Source organism: Ambystoma mexicanum, chromosome 12 (assembly GCF_040938575.1).
Source record: "Ambystoma mexicanum isolate Mex_15411 chromosome 12, UKY_AmexF1_1, whole genome shotgun sequence".
Classification (NCBI taxonomy): domain Eukaryota; kingdom Metazoa; phylum Chordata; class Amphibia; order Caudata; family Ambystomatidae; genus Ambystoma; species Ambystoma mexicanum.
The window spans coordinates 1,152,374,265-1,152,399,565 of record NC_090936.1 but is presented as its reverse complement, the minus strand read 5'-3'; the positions used below and the strand labels follow the sequence as shown (position 1 = coordinate 1,152,399,565).

At 47.3% G+C, this 25,301-nt stretch overlaps 1 protein-coding gene across 17 annotated transcripts in view; it reads right to left on the bottom strand.

Moving 5' to 3' along the window:
- The window catches only part of GRIP1 (glutamate receptor interacting protein 1), a 1,760,673-nt gene that overhangs the window by 306,824 nt on the left and 1,428,548 nt on the right, over positions 1-25,301 (bottom strand). For all 17 annotated transcript variants that reach the window (XM_069629739.1, XM_069629748.1, XM_069629732.1 and 14 more), the window contains one exon: positions 1,479-1,626. In XM_069629739.1, the coding sequence (XP_069485840.1) occupies positions 1,479-1,626 (148 nt within the window). The remainder of the gene's footprint in view (positions 1-1,478; positions 1,627-25,301) is intronic.

Below are 25,301 nucleotides of genomic sequence, written 5' to 3'. Positions count from 1 at the left end.
CTGGAGAATATCCGTGACTCAGGTGGAGTTTGAATGATGACCTGAGGCTAGATGTCCTGCCCCTAAGCGCAAAACCTAGATAAATTCTAAGAAAGTAACTTCTACAACCCAGCCAAGTTTTGTGGGGATTTGTTTGATGTAATTTTTCCCTTTATGGAATGGGTGGGGCAGACAAAGTAGACCCCTAGCATTTGCTTACCAAATAATTTAATTCCCATACAGCCAAATTAAAGGGGGCGATTTTATGGACATTTTGAAATCAATAACACCACTCGAGTGTGGATAAAAATATAGTCTGTAAAGTAATTGGCTACTCCTATTTCTTTTCGTCAACCCCAAAATTACCCAAAGGTATGGGTGTATAATAAAGGAAATTCCCTACTGCTTCCAACTCCACTGAACACTGCCTTAAAGCAGAGGGGTTCCAAATGATCAACTGAATACCTGGGATTTTGTGTGCTGGGTTAGAACAGTGTCTTCCCAAAGTTAAACGGAGTAAAGCCCCTGATTTGAAAAGCACCCTCTCTGCTGTAAGTGGGAAAGTGTTTCCTAAGAGAAGGGAGATTTTGCTTTGTAGAGTGGTGATGAAAAAGCTTTCCAAAAATAAATGAAATAGAGTTTTTTTAAACATTTGTTGTGTTATGAGATCGTCAGCATTGAGAAGAGCACACCGTCAGTCAACATTCTTTTGTCATTGAAAAATGTTACATATCATTTAAATTAAACTCTATGGAAAACGTGTGCCAAGCGTGCAAGGAAATAAAAATACAGATGTGTGAAATTTCTTTTTGAAAATCCAAAAGTGCTACATGTTATTGAAAATAAACCCCATGCAAAGATGTGGGCAGTTACATTGTTCTGTCATGTTCAGAGTGCTGCAAACCTCTATACAGTAAAGAGTATTTTGTGAATGACCCTAATATCTGACATATACTTTGGACCTGTGGTTCTGTGTCACCTGGGTGCAAAAGAATCCAAAGAAAGAATGCTCTAGATAATGTTGGATTAAAGAGTCTGTGATTTATGGGATTCTAAACCAATTAGTGTTTTTTTCCATTTGTATAAAAAGTGATCTGCTAGGAAAGGAAAGCCTTTGTGCTACAGAGAATGTGGTGTGTCGTTTCATGTTGTGTAAATAATATATTTTCTATCATAATTAATGTAAATATATTTATTCTATATACATGCCTGGTTCTTGGCTTGACATTGGTATTGGGTGAGGGATGTACATGGTTCTAGATGAGGCAGAACTAGATTGAATTTAAAGATCTATCAGTGTGGCGCTTTTGATTGGGGAGGGAAAGACTTCCCTTTATTAATCGTGGTCCCATATATATATCTCGCAATATGTATGTGGGGAATTGAGGGGGCGAGTCACTTTTTTGCCTGGCTAGTAGCTTGCAACTTGAAATGTTTACCCCCGAGTTAGGTATGGAAGATGTCCACTGGGAAGTCCCGGCGGCGTCTGCTGTACCCACCTGTCTGCAATACTTGCAGACTTGATCTTGTCGATGATGATGACTTGCTTGTTGCAGTACATGGAGGTAGATAGTGCAACGCCTAGGCAGGAGCCGACAGTTTTGGCAACTTCGACAATTAGTGGTCCGGACGCAGTGGAGACTGAATCTGCGGAAGGAACGAAAAGATCACACTTATTGTACTAGATTGAATATTAATAGAGTCGAAGAACACAGCTTGCAGACTGCACTGTGCGCAGAGAAAAACACACATTTGGCACCTGCGGACAGCAAGCACGATTCAATAAAACACGCGTTAAAAGGCAACCAAGCAACACAATCCTGGAATCAGTCTAAATGATGCAGTCCAGCTGGGAAGATTATTTGTATCATGCAGTGTTGCCACAATATCTCGTTATCTATTTTACTTTAACAGAACTGAAATTAAAGCATATGCTAACATTCATAGAACTGTAAACATTGAAAAGGGAATTCCATTAAAAAATATGAAATTGATTCATTACTCGATCAAAAAATTATTTTTGATATCTACATGATGCATCCGCTCCACTGCCTATTTCAATGCATTCAAAGCACTTTAATAAAAAACTGAAAAGAGCTAGGATACCGCTGTGAAAAATTGAGGTTTCTTAGGACCTCTGACATATGTAGAAACAAGCCGTGACATAGCCAATAGATTAGGTTTTTGAGCAGGCATTTACAGTTGAGGTCCTCAAGCTCAACTTGCTGTGAGAACAATATGGATTTTGAGAATCTGTGCACCATCCTTTTGCAGATGTACGGATGATGGATGGTGCAAGAAATTTTGCCACCCTAGGTGAAAGGTAATTTTTGCCGCCCCGAACTACCAAACCTGTGCGTCTTTACTATACAATCCTGTATCCTTGATGTATCCTCACCACTTCACATACAGGTCTTGCCCACCATGTTACAAGCTGCAGTTTCTCCATCATGTTTCAGACAGTTTCATTACAAGGTAAAATTAAATCACTCTCATAAACACACAATGTATAATATGCAGGCTGGAGAAGAAACTATGACCATATCAGGAAGGATTTGCAATGTAACTAGGTAAAATCTACGTTATCAGTATAAGCGAAAATAATGACGTTTTTCAACCCCTTCCCGCACCCCCCTCTCATGCACACAGATGCATGCGTGCATCTCTGTGAGGCAGCCACCCCACTGGCCCTCTGTGAGCACCCACTACCACTGACTTGACTTGCCGTATCTGCCTCTGTCGTGCCTCCACCTGCATACTTTAAGCCTCCACTAAAGAGAGTGGCGGAAACCACTGCTTGAGTCACTTAAAGTTAGAGGGTGTTAATGACTGTCAGTAGCTTTGCTGCCACCGCGTTAGATCTGGGTGATGGTGGCCCCTTCAAATCCTCTTTCCAGGTATCAGGGATGGCAGAGACATACCCTTTACTCCACTGCATTCAGAGGCACGTGAAGGGAATTCCTTTGGCCTCTCAGAAATGGAGAGTGAGTCAGCCCCTCGCCATCCCCAACAAGGTCGTATACTACCCAAAGCACGATCTGGTTTTTCTGGGGATCCACCTGGTGAAATGATTTGCCCACGTTGATTACAACCAATGGACTGCCATTAGGGCCATATACGATAATGGGGCAGTAGCTCTGCCCTCTGGATAGGGAAACACGATATGGAGTGTAGATGTGGTGAAGGTTCGGCTTCCCGGCTTACGTAAGTCCATCACAGAAATGACAGGCAATTCTCCTCTTAACAAGAGGACTGACGGCAACCCCAGACACGTGTTTCGGTCTGGTTGGACCTCATCAGTAGGGTGGAGCTGTGCCTCTCTAGGAGCATTGAGTCAGGGGTCCACATCTGGATTACCCTAGTAACTTAGGGTGAGACCAATACTTACTTTAATTATGCAGACTGAGATTCTACTCATCGGCACTCCCACTCCCTCCTTCCCTGCTGCTCTCTGGCCGGCCTCTCTGGGCCCTCTTCCTGCTCCTACCTGCAAGGCAAAAAACCTTGGGGTCATCTTCGACTCCACACTCTCCTTCTCTCCTCACATATCCGACGTATCTAAGAAGTCACACTACCAGCTACACCTCCTCAGAGGTATCCTTCCTTTCCTCTCCTTCCCCCAGAAGCTCACTGTCTCTAGAGCCCTGGTTCTCTCTAAGCTGGACTACTGTAACAGCCTCTATCTAAATCTGCCCGCCTCTACTCTCGGCCCTTTGCAACTCATCCAGAACAGGACTGCAAGACTTGTCCTTAGCCTCAAGCCCAGGGACCGTATCTCTCCAGGACTGAAATCACTACACTGGCTCCCAGTGACTGCGAGGATCAAGTTCAAAACCCTCTGCATTGTCCACAAGGCCGTCTGGGGCCTTGGGCCAAAATACCTTCAACTCTCTCTTCCTAAATATCTTCCTTCTCGAGCTCTTCGCTCATCCGCCTCCAACTCCCTCAGGGTCAGCCGCTTCTCCAAACAACGAGTTGGGGGCAGATCTCTTTCCACTGCAGGGGCCTCCCCCTGGAACAGCCTTCCTGCCTCCCTGAAACTTGAGAAGAACCACATCCGGTTCCGGAAGCACCTCAAAACCTTCCTCTTTGCCTCCGCTTTCTCTCCCCCTCTCCCCTGCTAATACTACTGAAACTGCACTGAATCTGCAACTGGGCCATTCACCGTTCTCGGCCCAGCCACTCTCCCCTGCACTGCCTCCACGGCAACCCCTGCACTACGGGGCTGTGTCTGTATCCATAAAGCCCCCCTTCCCAGCACTTGTCTGCACTTACCTCGCACTTGCCACCAGCTGGCCCTTGTTATTTATCCTGTATGCTGTATGCTAATAACCCTGTACTGCACTTTCCCCTCTCCCTTTCCCCCATGCACTTTTCCCTTCCCCTCTACCCTTACACTTGTGCGATCTGAATGACACCTGGCCTAGTAAGATCGTTGTCTGTCTCCCCTTGTTCCCCCCCCTGCCTCGTCGCGCCTTGAAACACTTGTGTATAGGCGCGTTACAAATGCCTTATCATATCATTATCATGTCAGGCAAAAAAAGGGGGGTCCTGGGAGTCCCTCTACCGGCCATTAGTCCCGGTTTCGAGAATCTTACCCAGATTCTTACGCTCATACAGTGAAGACAGACACAAGTGAACTTCAATGGGTTGGTAGAATGACTATCTAAACCTAAATCTAAAGATGGGAGCAAGTTACGACCATCAAATTATAAGAACGGAGTCCTAGTGGAGTCTGTCAAAATAAAAAGGCCTATACTAAGAAACCTATTGCCAATCCTTACTTCCAAATACAAAATGATGTGGAATAACCATGCACTCAAAAGGAAAGTGCTCAAGAAATGAGCTTCCCATCCCCACGTTTTCAGCACAGGGCAAGGTGGCACGTGCGGTGCAAGGCGGCACATGCGGACTTCGCACACACTCTTGGCCATGAGGTAATAGTTTAACACGCAGGCATCAGGGCATTCCACCAAAGTCTCTCTCACAATGAGAGTCTCTTATTGCAGAGGTCCTTGAACTGGTGGACTCCAGCCCTTTAAGACAAGGTAGAAATACCCTTGAGATGGATGGGGATGCACAAGTTGTTCAAACATCAATAATCTATAACGACTCAGCTAATTGGCAAAGAGTTAACTGTTTTAATATCAATTATCTAAAACAGGGAGTACAAAAGACATCAGCAGACATCACAGTGTAAGATCTCTCAATACATCTTAAAACAAAAAGCATTCTTTTATAGCAGGAAATCGTTATTGATGACGTCAATCTATGTATTACTAACATCATCCTACGTAGCAAACTACAAAACCCTAGTGGCAATTGTGATAGGCTCTTAAGGAACCTCTAAGTATACGGTCCATACTCGTCTAAGAGAGTGAAAAGTGATAGGTTTCTTAGCATCAGGTGGGGCAATTAAGCCCTCCCCTCATACAGGTCGCTATGAACATCACTAAATACACGCCATCCCATTGGTTACACAAACTATAGGACCCTTAATCATGCAGCCCCCTACAATTGGTTGGCACTCTAACCTCCGTCAGCACTTTTCCACCTACGTTTAGCAGCATGCAGGCTGGTCTTCCAGGTGCTGGTGAGCTAGTCTTAAACATAGCTTCCCACCAATTAGCATATTCATCTATCATCACCTCAGTGGTCTGCTGTCAATTAAGGCTTTGAACTTGTCCTTGGGAGTGCTCTTTTGCTCTGGAAAATTTAGGGGAGTGAAGGCAAGCTCTGCCCTCATGCGAAGGTGTGACCATCGTGTTCGTTCAACTTCATCTTTCCACGTGATTGAAGACCACAAAATCAAGCCCTAGTGTATTTAAAATACTATATTCTAATAGACCTCTGACGTCTTCCTTGTTTTTGTCCATGTCTTCTAAACAAGAATTTAATTCTTTCATACGATTTGTATCCAATGTCTGCTCACCCCAGCCTGATAAGACCTTGGCTTCTTGGGGCTTGTCCAGCCTTGCCTTTCTGAGATCTGCTTCTGTAATTCAATTACTTTTTAACTGGGACACACTGGAAACGAGGCCTTCATTCTCTGGTCCATCTCTGCTATAATGCGTAGTGGAAACATCTATTCTTTACTCACTTCAATATGCGTATGTATATGTTGGCGAATGACGCAATCTATTCACTAGAACGCTAGCCTCAAGAATACTTCGTCTGCTTGCGTTTCTTTGCATCTGTACACGTGTAAAATATTTTGATATCTTCATCGTTTCTGGAGCATAGGTTTCTTCATCTTGATCCCAAGATGTCACTTATCTTTGATACTTTCTTGATGCCTTATAGAATATCTGCAGTCTTTTGTCTCTGCATCTCTTCCATGTACTTCAGCTTAGCTTCATGCAACGTCACCGTTCTGCCCTTTCATTCATTGGTCCTGCTTCTTCCGGTATTTCATTCAAATGGCCATCATACTGTCTCGTATGCAGGTATGGCTTTCTCAATGGGAACCTTGCTTCCAGGATTCTCTTTGATATCAATATTTTCACTTGTACCGCACATGTATCACACTCTGGTTCCCAACATATAGGCAATATGGGCGAAGTGGTTGAGGTGGGGCTAATTGGCTCCTTCTCTACCGCCTGATGTAACAAACAAAACACAAAAGTTCCTTTCCTTTGTCATGGTTTTCCTTTTCACAAATTCAAGACTGGTCTCCCGACTTTGGGCTCGGTCTATGGCCCCCCCCTCGTCTGGGCTCAGACCCCTTTTCTACAATATTCACAATTTGGTCTCCCTTGTTCAGGCTCGGACCGTGGTTCCCCCTCGTCCCAGCTCAGATCCTCTTTTCTACAATGTTCACAATTTGGTCTACCTCGTTCGGGCTCGGACCATGATCCCTCTCATCCAGGCTCAGATCCCTTTTGATAACTGAATCGAAAGACTTTCGAATGTGTGATGGGTTTAACTTACCCATCACAGGACCATTTCGATTCACTTTAAAAAATGTACACTTCACATCAATCTACTTCAGTTTCTTTTGTCAGGATACCATACAGATACCTTTGACTGAGCACATTCACTGTGCCGGACCACTTTGGCAACGGTATCATATCTTTCCTTCTAATGTTCCGCTTCACTCGCGTCTTTCATCACACGCGCTTAACAATGCTCGTTCTAGCGCTCGTTTTACAATGTCGCTGCTTCAACCTTGACTTCAACACAGACCGCTCTGGCATCGGTTTCCCCAACTCACCGGCTGTGTTGTTCTCCGTCGCTTCTTCGTTCTTGGAGTCAAGGACGATACCACAGCATCTGTTGCTCCTGCCTGCCTTGGTCCGTTACGCGGGGGGACCCTCAGTATCCGACACACAATGCAGGATTCTTCAGCTAGGTTTTGTGGTCTTACATTTTCTGCCTTGAAGGTTTCTTGAAAATAACAGCTTCCTGCCAAAAAGGTCAAGGATATTGCCCCTCTCATGAATCTCTGGCCGTCTTTCTCCCCTCGTTCAGCTGCCAACTCGAAACTGCTATACCTTTGTGTGTTTTGCCTCACTCAGAGTGTCCTCTTGTGCTCTGCCTTTTATCTGTGTGGGGAAGTGTAATGGAAGTCAGGTGTGAGTGATTCTGGATAATTGCCTGACCGCACCTGACCACAGTATTGGGACATGTCAGGTCCATGGCCCGGGTGTGGGTCTGATTTCTACCAGAACTGGCTGTCCGTGTAAAAGTGTTTGTGCAGGAAAAGGTTGGGAGGGGTTGAGTTTCTAAATATCCCATCGGGTAGGATGGGGTAAAGGAGTTACAGGAAAGAGGGATACTGCATCTCACCATCCGGTGTCCCACTCCCAGAGAACCCCTCACCCAGGCGATGCTCCCACATTGGTCCACCCCCAGGGTCTGGATCCAAAGGCGATGGCCGTGCCCTGGTCACCTGAGGGAGAGAGATCTGCGGGGACTAGCGGAAGAGACACTTTCTTGTTTCTCAAAGCAGCTAGATGTAACCAATTTTACTGCCACAAACTGCCCAACAAAGGTACTCCTGTTATGGTTCAGTTTTCTGTGTGAAGTCATTAATTGTGTTTCATGAATGTGTGCCACAGTTCTTCCTTAACTCACTAAATAGGTACAGTGTTGGCACAAACAGTGGAAATGTTATTCACACAGAAAAGACAACACTTAGTTGACAAACAGGTAATGTACGAAATGGGTTTCAGAACAAATGGCCCTCTAACAAATAACAGGATTGAAAACTTCCATCAAATACTGGACAGATGCATCATTATCAGCAACACTGCAAGCCAATATCACACTGCAAACAAGCACAGCATGGGGACAGCAACCCATAAATCCTAAGCCCTCATTACAAGTTTGCCGGTCCAGAAAATAGTGCCGGTAACAATGGTTACCGGCATCTTTCTCTGGACCAGCAAACTACAAGTCTGCCGGTAGGGGCTTTGAACTACCGACAGGCCTGGCCTGCTGGTAGTTCTGGCCCCCACATGCAGATTTTTCACTGAAGCACCGGCACTGTTCCCGTACTTAGCATCACTTCAATGGAATGCCCTCCCACCAACATTATGTGCTGAGGAATCACACATGGCATTCCGAAAGGCACAGAAAACCATGCTCTTCTCCCAACCTGCCTCTGCAAAAGACACATTTTACCTACAAACCTAATTCCAAAACCGTAAATGTATATTTAACCTATGCAAAAAATATATGTGTATAATGTCAATGAAAAACATGCAAATGTATACCCACCTGTACCCCCTCCCTGTAACTAAGTGCCCCTCAAGTAACAGCGCCACGATGCCCGAAGGCTGTTTGTGCGCTATACAAATGTAAAAATAAATAAATAAAACTGTTACTAACGCCGCCAGAGTTTCAGGGTTCCCATTCCCTGTCGAGTCCCAACGGACTCCACAAAAATGGGAAATTACCATTCCTCTGCCACCCGTAAAATCCCAGTATTACCGGGATATCAGGTGGCGGAAACAGCACACAGAGTCTGTCAATAACGCGCAGGTAGCATCAGGGGGTTACTGGCAGACTCGAAATGAGGGCCATAATCTACACAGCAGTGCTGCAAAGTTTTCAAAAGTTCAAGCTTTCTTCACAAATACAGCACATGCAGTATGCACAGAACCATCGCAGCATAGGTCGGGCCAGCAAAAGCTTTCTTCAAACAGATACGAAATAGACCAGGCAATTGCAATCTTTCCTTAAAAGACATCAGGTAATGAATGGGCAGGGTCAGTGAATACTTTGCGCAAACAGGTACAGCATGTGCATGGTCACTACAAGCTACCCTAACAACAAATTACACAGAATGGGCAGAGATTTTTCAAGATTCCATCACAAATAAATACAGCATTTCTACAAGAAGAGCAAACCTCTCTCACAAAAAGTTCAGCATGGTCAAGTCTAAGTTGCCTCACATGAAAGTCGATGCACGTGTCCCTCACAAGAAATGGTATAGAGTGGACAGGCCAGTGCATGTTTCCATCTCAAGCAAGTACAGTACAGCATGGGCAAGACAATTACATGTTTCCCAGTCCAAAGGGTACACGGACAGCATGGGTAGGACAAAGCAAGATTAGCTCAGGGTCACTGCAAACTTCCCTCACAAACAGGTGCAACTTGGGCAAGGTCAGTGCAAGACCTGTGCAAACACATACTGGCACAGCATGCCAAGGCCAGTGTGCGTTTTCCTCACAAATATGCACAAGTACAGAATTGGCAGAGCAATTGCAAGCACCTGTGCACACTTCACTCAAATGTGTACAAACAGGATCAGTTGAAGCTTCCTTTGCATGCTGGTACAGCTATATGTGCAAAGCCAGTGCAGGTTTTTCTCCTAAACTAGGTTCATCATGGTCTGAGCGAGGGCAAGCTCCCTCAACAGATACCTTTCACAGCATAGGTTGTGACAGCGCAGGGTTCACTTGCAAAGAACAAGCGAAGCATGATCTATATAGCCATGTAGCATGCTATCTCGCCTGCATATGGAGAGCTCTTCTTTCATACAATCCCTACGCCAATCAGCAGCTTTTACCAGTTACCATGTGATTACTGCAATGTGGGGCAGGTACCAGGGGGTGCACTGTGCAAAGCTGCCTGATTTTTTTGCTCTCTTCAATAGCTCATTACAAGATGTACTTGTGCACCCTAGCTGACGCATATGTGGCCCTCTGGAGGGCAAGTGCACTGTAGGTAAAGTGCCCTGAGCATTCTCTAGGTTTACTGGCAGACCAAGTGGCTTATTAGATGCTCCAGTCCTGCTTTTAATGGACGTCACTTTGGAGGGTAAAACATATTTTCCCACCATCAAATTGCTGGTGTGATCTTCCTAAATATTAATACAGCTCACTGTATGTTTAGTGTTTGGCCATCAATTTAACAACAGAAACCCCAAATAAAACATTTACAGGTTGAGTGCTATGCAGATACCCTGAACATACAGACACTGTCACCCAGAATGCATATTTTAGATGTATAACCTGCACTTGATATAAATATGCTGACAAAGATACCATGGCTTGACCAGTGCAGTTCATTATTGCTTTGAATGTTAGCACGAAAAATTACAAATTAGGCGTATTTTCTTCATTTAATATTCCAGGAAATGCTAGATAATACTTAAAGCTGTGAATACACCCAGATAAAAAGAATTAGAACTTTCAAATAGTATGTGTGCCCACAATAAATTAATGAAGCAGTATTACATTTGCAAGAATAAATATGTATTACATCTACTTAAGAGCAAACTCTGCAAGAAATCAATGGTGGGGTTAGTACTTGGAGTCAGCCCTTCCGGGTTGTTCGTGCTAATGAACATGTGATGCAAGCAAGGTATACTCTTGCCTACTCTGAGGTGGTGCTTTGGGGCAATCAGGAAAGGTCCCCAGAAGCAAGGGGACTTTATGTTGCGTGCACAATATTGATGAATGGTGGTGCAGCGAACGGAGTGCAGTGTTGCAATTTCATATGCATCGAGTGTAGTTAATAATGGATGGGATGTTACTTTTAGTTTTACTTTTTTTAGTAGAACCGATACATATTAGTTTTGCACGTGCGCAGAAAGATAAAATGTTAAAACTACTAAATGGCGCATGAACACGATTCACACATGGGGTACTCTGAAGTACATGGAAAGCATCAACAAGCATTTACACGAGCTCTACTAGCGTTTCTGAATTGCTGCGATAAGCCTAAGTGGCAAAATAATAAACGTGCAGACAGTATGCATATGTCACTTTCCTCTAACTCATAGAGCTGTACTCCGGGGTACTTCGCGTGGATTGGGTGTGTGAGTGTCCCGGAAGTGCAGATTGCACGTGTGCTTCCTGTCTAACGTGGCTATGTCATTGGAATGTCTCTAACGACTTGATACATGGCTTCTTGGAGCTTTAGTCGATTCTGTCATGTATCTGTTTCCAGCTCGGTCACGTAGATCTTTACCCACTCTTGGTAAGGGTTGTATTACTGCAGAGATGTAGGGCCTGCTGACAGACTAGCTGTCAAGGTAGTTATCCATCATGGGGGCAGTGGGAATTGATGTGAGCTCATATGCTCAGCAGTCATATTATCGTTGGTGTTTCTTCCGATTGGGGGGTCTTTCGGGACAGAAGGCATAATCAGATTTTCCCTCTTCACATCATAGATAGTGCAAGAGATACAGATAAAGTTCTGAACAATTATTGGTATAGGTAGTACATGAAGGCTTGGTTACATCAAGGTTACAGTCGTTGTTAGTACAATGCTACAGGTAGACTATGAGAGTTCTAGGCATGGTGGTGAGTGCCATTTTGTAAGCAGCAGTGTACTAGTCTGTGTTTGTGAGGAGCTGGAGGTGGCACAATGTAGTGTTAGGTTAGTTTAGGGTTTTGGAGGTCTCGAGAAAAGAGCCAACTATTGAGTCCTTTGCAAAAGGACCAATACGAATCATCCGATCTTAAGGCCAGAGGGAGGGCATTCCAAAGTTTGGCATCTATCACCGGGAAGCTGTTTCCCCCTGCTTTCTGGCACCTGTATCTCAGGGTGACGAGTAAGTGTGAGTAGGCATCCCGGGTGGGTTTGGCTGATTGGGCCTTGGAGAACTTTCTGGACAAGTAGGTGGGGGCAGTGTTTGAGATGAATTTGTGGGTTAGGGCTAATGTTCTGAACGTTACACACAGCTTTGACACACTCCTACCTGATGGCTACAAGATCCTCTCCGTGCCCAGGCCCAACCGTGCTGGGGGGGTGTGGCCCTTATCTTCCCCGAGTGGATTCCTGCCACTGTCACTCCTACGCAGACTTACTCCTCTTTTGAATGCCTTGTCTGCAGACTCTCTCTCTCCTAGCCATTCCCTTACCGTGGCTACTATCTATCGGCCACCTGGTCAAATTTCCTCCTTCCTCTCTGAGTGGGCGGACCTCTCCTTCTCACTCCTGTCCTCAACCACTCAACTCCTCTTTCTTGGAGATTTCAACATCCACCTGGATGCCTCCTGTCCCCCCTCTGGACTCTTTCGTGACCTCTGCGACTCTCTCTCACTCTCTATTCTCCCGTCTGGGCCGACTCATTCTGCAGGGCACACTCTTGATGCTCTGATCTCTTCTGACCTTCCCCTCTCTGTCCCTCTCTCCACTCCTCTCTCCTGGAGTGATCACTTTCTCTTATCCTCCCACCTCACCTTCCCTACCCCACAGGCAATGCCACCCTCATCACTGCCACCCTCCTTCTCGGTCATCCGACCCATGAAGCGCATGTCAGTGGAGGCTTTCGCTGCCACCTTCTTGCCCCCCCTCCCTCTTCGGCTGACTCCCACTCTGACAAAGCCCTCTCCACTCTTCACTCTGCTATATCTGATCCTCTTGATATCCTTGCCCCTGTCATGAGAATCCACCTGAAGCCCAAAGCCAAATGTAACTCCTGGCATGACTCGGATCTCGTCACCCTTAAACGCAAGTGCAGGGTGGCGGAGAGGAAATGGCGTGCCTCATGTGCATCCTCTGACAAACTGGCCTGTCGCCTACTCCAAAGGCAATACCGGCTCTCCGTTCTCACCAAGAAGAGAGCCCTTATCCAAGCCTGTATCTCTGCGGCATCTAACAATTCGGCCAAACTCTTTAAATCTGCAAGGAGCTGGCCAACCCTGCTGCAGTCTCTACCGCTCCTGTCCCCTCCCAGGCCCTCTGCACGGCACTGGCCTCTCACTTCATTTATAAAACTCAGGACATCCTGTCCTCACTCTCCTCCTATCACCTCCCCCCTCTATTCCCTGCTCTTCCTCTGGCCCTTCTGCAGCCAGCCCTCCTCCCCCCTTCTCTGCCTTTCCCCTTTTTTCTGCTGACGAGGTTTCGAGACAAGTCCGATCTATGAAAGTCTCGTCAAAACAGGTCCACCCATGCTCCTCCAAAACTATCAAGGACCACATTGACTCCTGCCCTGGATGACTTCTGCAATCACTCCTTCGCCTCTGGAGTCTTCCCATCCCCCCTCAAGCACTCCCTTGTGCACCCCCTTCTTAAGAAACCCTCTTCCGACCCCTCTTGCCCGGCTAACTATCGCCCAATCTCTATCACTCCCTTCCTGGGCAAGCTCCCGGAGAAGCTGGCCATCTCCCAGCTTAATCTCCATGCTGAATCTGTTGGTAGTCTTCACGACCATCAGTCTGGCTTCAGAGCTGCCAGAAGCACGGAAACTGCTCTCCTGAACATCTGTGAGGACCTGCTTTGAACCTTGACTCTAATACTCCATGTTTCTTATTTTACTTGATCTCTCTTCTTCTTTCGATACTGTCAATCATACCATCCTGCTCAACCGTCTCCGTGATAACCTGGGTATCACTGGTCAGGCTCTGGCGTGGCTGACCTCTTTCCTCTCCAATCGACCCTCCCAGGTCCAACTGGGGTCCTTCCTCTCTGACATCTTTTTCTCTACCTGTGGTGTCCCCCAGGGATCTAACCTCTCTCCCTGGCTGTTTAACCAGTACCAGGCACTTCTTGCCCACAGCATCGCCGCTCTCTGCCCCAATTTTCAGTGCTATGCGGATGACACCCAGCTCATTTTCAGGCTACGCTCGGCCTCCTCTTCTCCTTCCCTCATCTCTGACTGTCTTTCTGCTATCCAGGAAGTGTGTGCCGCCAATGACCTCTGCCTTAATGCCAGTAAGACTGAGATTGTACTCATCGGCACACCCACTCCCTCCTTCCCTGCAGCTCTCTGGCTGGCCTCTCTTGGTCCTCTTCCTGCTCCTACCTGCAAGGCAAAAAACCTCGAGGTCATATTCGACTCCACACTCTCCTTCTCCCCTCACATATCTGACGTCTCTAAGAAGTCACACTACCAGCTACACCTCCTCAGAGGTATCCTTCCTTTCCTCTCCTTCCCCCAGAAGCTCACTGTCTCTAGAGCCCTGGTTCTCTCTAAGCTGGACTACTGTAACAGCCTCTATCTAAATCTGCCTGCCTCTACTCTCCGCCCTTTACAACTCATCCAGAACAGGACTGCAAGACTTGTCCTTGGCCTCAAGCCCAGGGACCGTATCTCTCCAGGACTGAAATCGCTACACTGGCTCCCAGTGGCTGCGAGGATTAAGTTCAAAACCCTCTGCATTGTCCACAAGGCCGTCTGGGGCCTTGGGCCAAAATACCTTCAACTCTCTTCCAAAGTATCTTCCTTCTCGAGCTCTCCGCTCATCCGCCTCCAACTCCCTCAGGGTCAGCCGCTTCTCCAAGCAACGAGTTGGGGGTAGATCTCGCTCCGCAGCAGGGGCCTCCATCTGGGACAGCTTTCCTTCCTCCATGAAACTTGAGGCAAACCATTTCCGGAAGCACCTCAAAACCTTCCTCTTTGCCTCCGCTTTCTCTCCCTCTCTCCCCTGCTAAAATTACTGAAACTGCACTGAATCTGCTACTGGGCCACCCACCGAACTCGGTCCTTGGCCCAGCCACTCTTCCCTGCACTGCCTCCCTGGCAACCCCTGCACTGCGGTACTGTCTCTGTATCCCTACAGCCCCTCCTCCCGGTACTTACCTTGCACTTGCCACTAGCTGGCCCTTATTATTTATTGTTTGCTATTCTACTAACCATATACTGCACTTCCCCTCTCCCTTTCCCCCTTGCACTTTTTCCCCTCCCCTCTACCCTTGCGCGATCTGAATGACACCTGGCCTAGTAGGATCGTTGTCTGTCTCCCCTTGCCCCCCCGCCTTGTCGCGCCTTGAAACACTTGTGTATAGGCGCGTTATAAATGCCATATCATATCATATCATATATCATATCATAACGTGAGGCGCCCTCAAATAGGGAGCCAGTGAATTTTACGTCTGGCTGAGGATATGTGGTCTTTTTTGGAGATGTTTAGGGCTGCTCTTACGACGTTATTTTGAATGATCTGCAATTTGTTTACGTTGCGGGCATTGGTACCTGCAAAGAGGTAGTTGCAGTAGTCAATCTTTGATAGTATGAGGGCTCTAGCAAAGGTAATGCAGCTGTCGGTAGACAGGAATGGTCTGCAGGCATTGATCAGTTTCGCAGTGTGTGCTGCTGCTGGCGCAATAGAGTCAACATGTCTGGTTAACGATAGTGTGGAATCTACATATACTCCTAGGGTCATTACCTTTTTGGAGACAGTGATGGAGTTCCCGTCGATGGAGAAGGATTTGTATGCAATATTGAGTGAGTTTAGCCGAGATTGAGTGCCAATGAGGAGTAGTTCCGTTTTCTCATTGTTAAGGCAGAGTGTTTTACCATGCAGGCCTGGATGGTTTGCTGAGAGCATTTGAAAATGTGTTGTAGTTTCCAGATATGGGTAAGAGGATTAGGGTGTCATTCGCGTAGTTGGTGTAGGTGACACACAGGGCATTAAGGTAAAAAAAGGGTTTTAGTGAAGATATTATACAAGGTCGGTGAGACACAGGAGCCTTGAGGCACTAAGCAGGTGCCAGGGATGGCGAGGCTCTCGCTGAGGCAGAGAATACTGATTGTGCAGTTGGAGAGGAAAGACTCTATCCAAGCAGTGACCTTGGCCAAAAAGTGGGCAGCTGAGGAGAGGTTTTGGCAGAGGATGTTATGATTGACTAATTCCAAAGGCTGCTGAGAGGTCAAGGAGGAAGAGGATGGCCATTTGCTGTCATGATGCCTACCCCCGGAGCACCAGGCCAGGCCCAGCACCCCCGGGAGCAGGCATCACGCCCCCGGGTAAAAGCCCAGCGGCCCTTTATAGGGGCTCTTTGGACTCTGTCCTGGCGCCGTTGGCGCCAGGCTCATGTTGGACATCAGTCCTGGTGCCATAGGCTCATAAAGGGAAGTGTTTGGTGCACTTACCTGAAGCAGACCATGCTGCACAATCACCTGATGCAGACCATGCTGCATGAAGAACCAAGCCAAATGATGCTTAGGAGGGACTATTTTTCTGAAGGAACTATTTTGTTACTTGGGTGGGGCTGTGGAAGAATACTCACCTGGAACTTCTTCCAAGGCTATTTAAGCCACACCCGGACAGCCACATGTGCTTCGTGTTGTTCTGCATCCCAGCAGCTTAACGCTCACCGTGTCTGCTCCAGCACCTGGACTCCAGCCACGCCCGCCTCGAACCTGGAAAACCTGTAAGGGAATAAGAGAAGAGAAAGGTGAAAACCAAGAACTATTTCAACCTTCTTACCTGCATCCGGAATCTTCACGCCAGCATTCCTGAAGGAAGACTTCCATTTAAAAGCACCGCGTTGCTCGCTGCAGCGCCGCGCTTCACTCACCTGTTCCCGAGACGCCGCCCGGCTACATCGCGCTCTCAGTGCCGGTCGCCACATCTCTGCACCGCACCTAAGGAGAGAAGAAGAGACAAAAGGTGAGCAAGGGAACACAAGAGGAAAGCCGGATTTTCAGCCATATTACTTACCGGCTATTCTTGGTGAGCCATTCCACATCTCGGGTCGGCGCCACATCTCTGGCAGGTACCGCACCCCGGCCCCTATGGGGAAAGGACAAAAGACATTACTGGGGAACTATAAAGACATTTAGAGGGGTCGCCCTCATCACTGACTCACCTGATTTTACCCCGGCAATTTAACCCTTCAACGCATCGCCTTTGTTCTGCACCTGAAATAAAGGACAGAAAAAGACAACATAAAAGGAGGCTCACACTTGAACTTTTGCATCTTCATACTTACGGCGTATTGCTCAGTAAAGTCAAGTGGATTTGCCAGCGCCATTCTGAAAACCAGTGAAGTAACTGGACGAACGCGCGCCCCTGCACCAGAAGCAGGATGGAGAGTTCATCCTTCCAAACCATAAGGTGAGCTTAAACTGGGGGTTTTGGAGGAAGTCAGAGGAGAACGAAGGGGGGAAGGGCGGAGCAAGCACATTATTCAGCAGACAGTTAATCCCCTTTCTCATCTGCAGAAGGATATTCCTATGGGCCAGACAAGCAAGATTTGGGGGTCCTGTTCAATCGGTGGTCCGAATTCTGCGCATCACGCTTGAAGAGGCCACAGCAACCCAGACCAGACCAGCGCCTTCGTGGGAGCCAGGTGAGCGTTACAATTGCCTTGGTCTTTGAATTCATCCTTTTGGATTTTTATGTCCAGTAGGGCGGATTCCGTTCCGTGGCCAGGGTGGAAGCCTGATTGGCGGATACCAAGGAGATTGTGGGTTTCGAGGTGGCTCTGAATTTGCAGATGGGCTGCTCTGTCAAGTATTTTAAGGAAGAAGAGTAGGGTTGCGATGGGGCGGTAGTTAGCACGGATGTTGGTGTAAAGGGTTGGTTTCTTGAGGAGGGGGAGTATGCAGGCTTCTTGTAGATTCTCAGGGACAATGCCAGTTAAGAAGGAGTTGTTGACAAGAGTGGTGATGAAGGGGGCAAGCTCGTCGGTGCAGTCTTCTATGAGGGTAGTCGGGCAAATGTCTCCTTGGCATTTGAAAGGTTTCAGTCCTTTGATGATCTTGGCAGTTTCAAGAGCTGTGATCAGGGAGAATTTGAACCAGGGGCTGGGGGAGGGTGAGGGGATGCTGGTCCGAGTGTTGGTCTATAGGCTGGTTGAGTGGCAGAGTTTATTTTTCTTAGCAGTCATTTTGGTTTGTAGTAGGAAGATTTTGTCGAGGAGGGCATTTTGGATGTTCTTAAACCAGCTGAGATCTTTGATGGCATTAGTAGGTGGGGGAGCTAGTATTTCAAGCTCAAGTATGATAGTGAAGAGCTCTCTTGTGCCTGAGCTAGCTTCTTTGATTCTCCTATTGTGTCGCTTTTTGTTTGAAGGATAGCTTGTTTGTACTTCCTGGAGAGGGCCGTGAAGTGCTGTTTGTTCTCAATGGAGGGTAATTTTATCCAGGCAGTCTCTGCTGCTCTTTTGGAGGAGCGTAGGGTTTTGGGACTGGGGGAGATACCATGTGTTGAGGTTGGCGCTTGGTTTGGGCTTGCGTAGGCTTAGTGATGCTATTTTGTTGATGACTTTGAGCAGGGCTTGGTTGTAGCACTCAACCATGGTAGTGGAGTCTCTGTGTGCACTTGTGTGTGAGCTGCTATTGGAGTAGTAGAGGGAGTATTGTTGGCTGGTGATAAGTTCCGTGAGTTTCTCGAGAGGGAGGCCAGGGCTGGTTGGGGTGCGACCTCCATGGGCACAATCTCAGAGATGTTAAAGGTAATGACGTTGTGGTCTGAGCAGGGCAAGGGGCATTGGATTGAATTGTGGTGTTGCAGTTGAGGTTTGCTATCTGGTCTAACGTGCAGCATTTGTCTTGTGTGGGGTTTGAAACCAGGTGCTTAAAGCATAGGGATTCAATGGTGTTGGCTAGGGTATGTGCGTGGGAATCAGAAGGGTCGTTGAGACCTAAATGTGTGTCTCCTAAGAGGATGATTTTGGAGAAGTGCTTGGTGTTGGTAGAGAGGAGATGTGCAATGTCCTCCTCGAAGGAGGTGGGTGGACCAGGGGGTCTGTAAATTAGGTGGATCTTAATGGTGGATGTGGCCAACAATGCGAGTTGAATTGATAGCAGCTTGCTGGAGCCGATGGTAAGGCTTGGGATTTCTTTGATGGGAAGGGATTTTTTAGCAATGAAGACTACTCCTCCTCCTTTGGCTGTCGGTCTACCTTTCCTGAAGCTGGTGTAGCCATCCGGCATGGCTAGAGAGAGGGAGGGGCTAGCAGCAGGGTGCAGTCATGTTTCTGTGATTGTTAGGAAGTATAGTTTGTTGGAGGTGATGAGATTGGATATATCAAGGGCATGAACAAGGAGGGATCTGGCATTGATGAGCACTCCTGAGAGGTGTGTAGTGGTGTTTGCTTTCATGTCAGGGGTGGAAATAGCAACTATGTCTGATGTGGTTTTGGCAGGACTGTTCTTGCCAGGAAAGTCTATTGTGGAGGGAGCGTGTGAGTGGTGAGTGGCAGTATTCCTGTGGCAGTTGTTGGGTTTGCCGGCAGGTGTGGTTTTTGCATTGATCTTGCAATGTCTTGGTGGGGGGAGTGTTGGGTCGGTCTTGTGAAGCAGGAGGTGGTGATTCTCGCGTTGAGGCAAGCGTTCCTCAGAAGAAGTGGCGGAATAGCTGTCAATGTATGCTGATGGCTTCTAAATGGGCGAGACGCTAGCCTTCTGTTTTGAAATTTGAGGGTACAGGGTTGATTAGGGTTTGTGATTTGCTTGTAACTCGTGTCTTGTAGGCTGGTGGAGAGCTTTAGGTAGGAAGAGTGATGGTAGGATATCATGTGAATTAGGGAGGTTGTTTGACATTTTCAGTATGAGTGTGCATTTGGCGTTGGAGGTGGCATGCAATGAGAGGTTGAGAAGATAGAAGGGTGACGTCAGAACAACCCAGGCTGGGAGGAGGAATGCAAGGTTGGAGCCGGGCCTGGTGGGGAGGCTAGTGGTGTGGAGGGGTGCAGGTCCGTCCCTCTTGGGGGGTTGCAATAGTATGATTTGGACAGGTGGAGGTGTGTGCTGTGTAGTAGGATGCATATGCATGGTCGCAGGGAGTGCAATGTACAATGTACGTTACTCAAACATATACAATGTTAATTGACGTGGATTGTTGAGACTTAGCTTGGTTTGGTTCAACAGCATCATCTAACTGCTCCCTGGATAATTGTACAATAAACTTGCTTTACATACAAAATGTGCACTTGTTTCTCAGGTGGTGGGCCCGCTTGGGTTAAGGTGATTTGGGGGCACACCCCCACATGTCTAGAAGGCCCTTTCACTTTCTGTTGCTGAACCTGCGTGAGGCCCCTACAATCACTCCACCTCCCTCCTGCTCCATGCTCTGCTGACAGAAGTTCCAGGAAGGCTCTACCATGGCTCTGGACTTACCTGGTGTGAGAGCACTGCTCCTGACCACATTGTTTCAACAACATTCCTTCCTTCTTCTGGCTTACTTGAGCCAGACCATGCACTGCGCTGTTCAAAAACATATGTCACTAGGCAATAGCCGTTCTTCCAGTGCCATGTTAGAGTCTCCTAGAAATGAGAGCACTATGATTTTCACCAGTACACCCCTAATTGTAGGATGACATCATGCAACTACTTTATAAAAGTGATGTAAACAAATCTGAATTAATCTGCGAAAGCAGAGGGAAAACGCTGCTTTACGCATCCCCTGCTGGCCAGCACACTAGGCAGCTGCCAAGTTTGCCTAGTGCTTGCACTGACCCTGGATGGCACTGGGCGAGAGCAGGGACTCTTTGACCCAATATTGTTGCTTTTGGTGCGAGTTGGACAACCATAAAAAAAAAAAATCTCAGCATTCCATGCCTAGTGCATCCACTTGCATTGCACCACTTTGCATGTGGGTGCCTATTCACAGCATCCCATGCCTAGTGTATCCTCTTGCATTTCACCAGTTTGCATGTGGGTGCCTATTCACAGCATGGAATGCCTAGTGCATCCTGTTGCATGGATGGATGTTCACAGTATGAAATGCCTCCTCTTGCATTGCACCATTTTCCATGCACATGGCTATTTGCAGTATTACATGCCCAGTGCATCCTCTTGCACTGCATCACTTTGCATGCGGGCGCCTATTCACAGCATGGAATGCCTAGTGCATCCTGTTGTATTGCACCACTTTGCATGCATATGCCTATTCACAGCATGGAATGCCTAGTGCATCCTCTTGCATTGTACCACTTTGCATGCAGATGCCTATTCATAGCATGCAATGCTTAGTGCATCCTGTTGCATTGCACCACTTTGCATGCAGATGCCTATTCACAGCATGGAATGCCTAGTGCATCCTCTTGCATTGCACTACTTTGCATGCAGTTGCCTATTCACAGCATGGAATGCCTAGAGTATCATCTTGCATTGCACCACTTTGCATGCAGATGCCTAGTCACAGAGTTTATATAGATTACGTACGTCATTTGTGATGTCATCCTACATGCAATTTCACAAAAACCTAACGCCGGGAGGGATTTGATATGGGGAACATATCTACTTATAGAATAACATAAGTTAATATCTCATTGGCTGCCCCTTGTCTGTAGTTCACGCCCTGAGCTACGTCTATGCACGTTACATACTGATTATAGCAGAGAATATGGCAGCAGGCTAATAACTGCAACATTATATATGAAAGTGCATGGCAGGCCTTTTTGATTGGCAACCCTATCCAACCTTGGACTTTTGGCTCGTTTTGGAAGCACATGAACAAAGTGAACCTTAGGTGTTCAAGCTGTGTCAAATTATTCCTTGTTTTACAAATTAGTCCATCGTATGTCATCGACCTGATCTTTAGCCAAGGTCTATCATTTGTAGTTAACCACGTAGTCTGCTCACTGTTCTGGGACATTCGAGGGAGTATGAGCACCCCACTATCTTAACTCGAAGCTCTAATGACGAGCCTTTGTTTTGGGTTCTTCTCTTCTTCGCGTGTCAGAAAACCACGATTGTCAATTTCTGGCTCTCAATTTCTGCTATATGATTGAATTTACTTGGCAACAGCAAACAGAGGGATATAATGACGAATAAGTGGGTATGGAAGACATAATGTGTATTAAACGACGTAGAAGCATAAAACGAGAATAGATGAACTAGTGGACATGGAAGGCATAACAGTTAACATGCATATAGCATGCAATAGAAAGCATGTTGATATGTTAAAAGGCATGAGAGTCATAAAAGTGGCATTAAAGGTGTGGCAAGCACAAAGGCAAGTAAATGACAATTAAAAGGAATGGGACACATGAAAGATAATAGAAATGCATTTATAGGCACACAGAGGCACCTAGATACATTAAGAGGCAGAGGAGGTGATTAAAGGCCTGGCAAGGGTGAAAGATGAGTTAAAGGCGGGACGGCTGCTTTGGAGGCGGCTTAAAGGCATGCAGGTTATCCAAGGAGCATACTTTCATGGAAGGTGTCAAAGGGTACTGGGATGTACAGGGGTGTGAGAGTCACTGCAGACTGCTTCGTACTGCCTGAAACTTCCTGAATGTGTGTGTGTGTATGTGTGTGGCGGAGTGGGTGGGCGCTTCTGCCCACCCAAGCCAGCGGCTGGCTACGCCACTGGTGATCTGCAAGGCACGCAGGTGGCAACAGTGCGCGGTATAAAAACCTTTAACAGGAAATGGCATGAGACCAACACAGGAGATGGAAGAGAGGAAAGGGGTGGTCGAGCGTTCAGAATAGAACGTTTCATTAACTGGTCTGTTCCTCCTGTCCCATCAGCCTCCCCGGGTCAAGCCTGGGGCGCAGTGGGGCCCCATACAAAATAAAAGACCGGGCCAAAGTGGAGTGCTTTACGCTGAGGGGAGGACCCTGTGGTGCGGTGGAATGGCGAAGCACACACACGGTGCTCAAGTGCGCCTCCGCTGACAGAGAGGGATTACTTTATGGCTGCGGGCCTATGAAAAATGAATCGGGCGCCTATGCATTATTCATGCGCCAAGACGGCGCAGTCATTAGGATATTTACACCGCGACTGAAGCACTTACACTCCGTGTTGATTTATTGTGCCCCTAATTATAAGAGAAGCCCTGATGAATGCTCGCAGCCAGCACCCCCTAGATTTCTTATTTTGTTAATCAGTTTCCCCCCCTGCCGAACTGAGCATCTCAATCAGGCGGCCGGGCGAGATTAAATTTCCCCCAGGCTGGAGAAGTCGTTTTCTGCATGTTAATAAGCAGGCGGGCGCACTCATATTTCTTCCATTAAGCGCTACAGTGCTGCGCGCTTTTTTTGGTTTGTCTCTTTCCTCATTAGCGAAAGGCAATATTGCTCTGAATACATCTCGCAAACACAAACGTTACATTTACCGTTAACGAGAGCCCCGAGTCCCCACTACCTGCCCGGGCGGGGTTCCAATACGCCTAATGACCCACGACCCCTCGCTCCATTTCACACACATTGCAATGTTTGTTACTGCAGCCGGGGGTGGCGGCTCACATATAAAGCAGAGAGTGCCATCAGAAAACGAACTGCATCAGACATGCCAAGTTTCTCGACCAGGTGGGAGGGAGATTTTGCACCAGAAAGCAGGAGAAAGGAATTTCCCCATAGGATTGCATTGGGGGTTTTAATTATTTTAGGAGGGAGGGAGTGCTGGAGTTGGTCTCCCTCTGCTGGAGACTCCTGGTTGTTGCAGAGACTTGGCATGTCTGCTACATGGGTGACGCAAAGCTCATCCAAAAACCTCAAAGCACTGATTACCTCCACGTCCCTCTTCCTCGTCACAGTACTTACGCTATGAAGGTGCTATGCATATTCCTTTCAGTCACATTCCATGGGATACAGCACCTGACCTGCCCCATAATTCTCCTGTTTATACCAAAGTAACAGAGGTGCTCTTATCACTGTGGCAGGAGAGATGGGTGTCAGTATAGTGATGAGGAAGAGTAGGACTAGGAGTCATGAAGATTACCAGTATGTAATCAGAGCATATGTGTATGTCCAGATTAAAACTAGTGCTTTGTAGTCCTACTTGGGATGTTTCCAAGCACTCCAGACGTCTACATGATCAAGAAAATAAAGCCAAGGGAGATAAAGTGATTTGGCTAGAATCACAACCCTCTTCACTTGGGAAGCCGGGATTAGAAACCAGTTTAAAGCCAACAAATTAATCAAGATGCAACATCTCCTAGGCGTCAGTATATATATATATATATATATATATATATATAGTCACTAACTGAACGAAGGGTGCATGAGGGGAATACAGAGTGAGAGTAATTGGTACCCATAGGAACACATTGCTGCAGTGTGGGACGGCAGATAGCGGCCAAGAAAACATGGATGAAGGCAAGACATTGCGCAGGGATTATCAGAATGGTCATTGAATTCAATGACTTCCATTCTTCTTTAGTAATCCAGGTCTGACAGAGCTGCGGCCCCCATAATTCCCTGCTTCACATCCCAAGGTGGGCCTCGTGACTTAAGTGATGGGCTGAGCCCCAGCAGCCCCCTACATCAGAGCTTTGGGTCAACCGCAATGGGGTCCCCAACGTGTGGGATTAAGAATCGAATCCAAGCCCTACAAGCACAGTAGGTTAACAAAACAAAAGGGGTGATGGCTGGAAGGTTTAGAATTAATCTTAACATCTGGCATTTCTCTGGGCAACCCTCCAGACCATCGTTCCTCGCCGGCCAAGCCATTACAGAAGGGGAAATACCACTGCTTGGTCACATCCCTTCTGCAGGAGACCACACGCATCCCCAAACCTGTTTCTGCCTTGTTGGGACTCTCAGTGAAGAGTAGCTTGGGTCTCTAGGCCCAGCAAGGCTAAAGCAGATGTGAGCATGCCAGATACATTGGCCATGCCTCCCAGGTTTAAGAAAACCCACCATGCAGTCAGGCCTGTAAGCACAGAAAGCAGCTGTGTTTGTCAAAGGCATGTCATCTAGATTGCACACATTTTGAAGAAACTCTGCCAGACAGCCAGAACAGCAAGAGCATAACAGCTGTTTTTGTGCCGGAGGCATCGCAGGGAAATTGCTGGCCATTTTGCGTCACCCACTGGAATGGCCTGCTTCGTCCCCAGGCAGCAAGGACGAGAAACAACATCTGGCACTAAAAGTGGAAAGAACTTGGCTGCCAGCGTACCTGGCTACACCGATCTCCAGTAGAACATGAGACTTGACAAGCGCGCTTGGAAAAAAAACCTGCCACCCAGTCGGGCTCACTGCACACTGGTGTGGGGGACAGCAGCAGAGGAGTAGGTCTGGTGAGGAGACCTGGGATGGCGTTTGGCCTCCTCAATCCACAGAAGCACAGAAGGCTGTGCTGCCACATCTGGGCTTAACATAGTGGCAGCGAAGCACTGCCGTGAAATAGCATGGCTTTAGGAGTGAGTTAAGGACATTGGAATGTTGGCAGTTCCATTGCAGTCCATGCTATAATCCATAGGCAATAATGTTAAAGGACATTTGTACCGCGCACTATCAC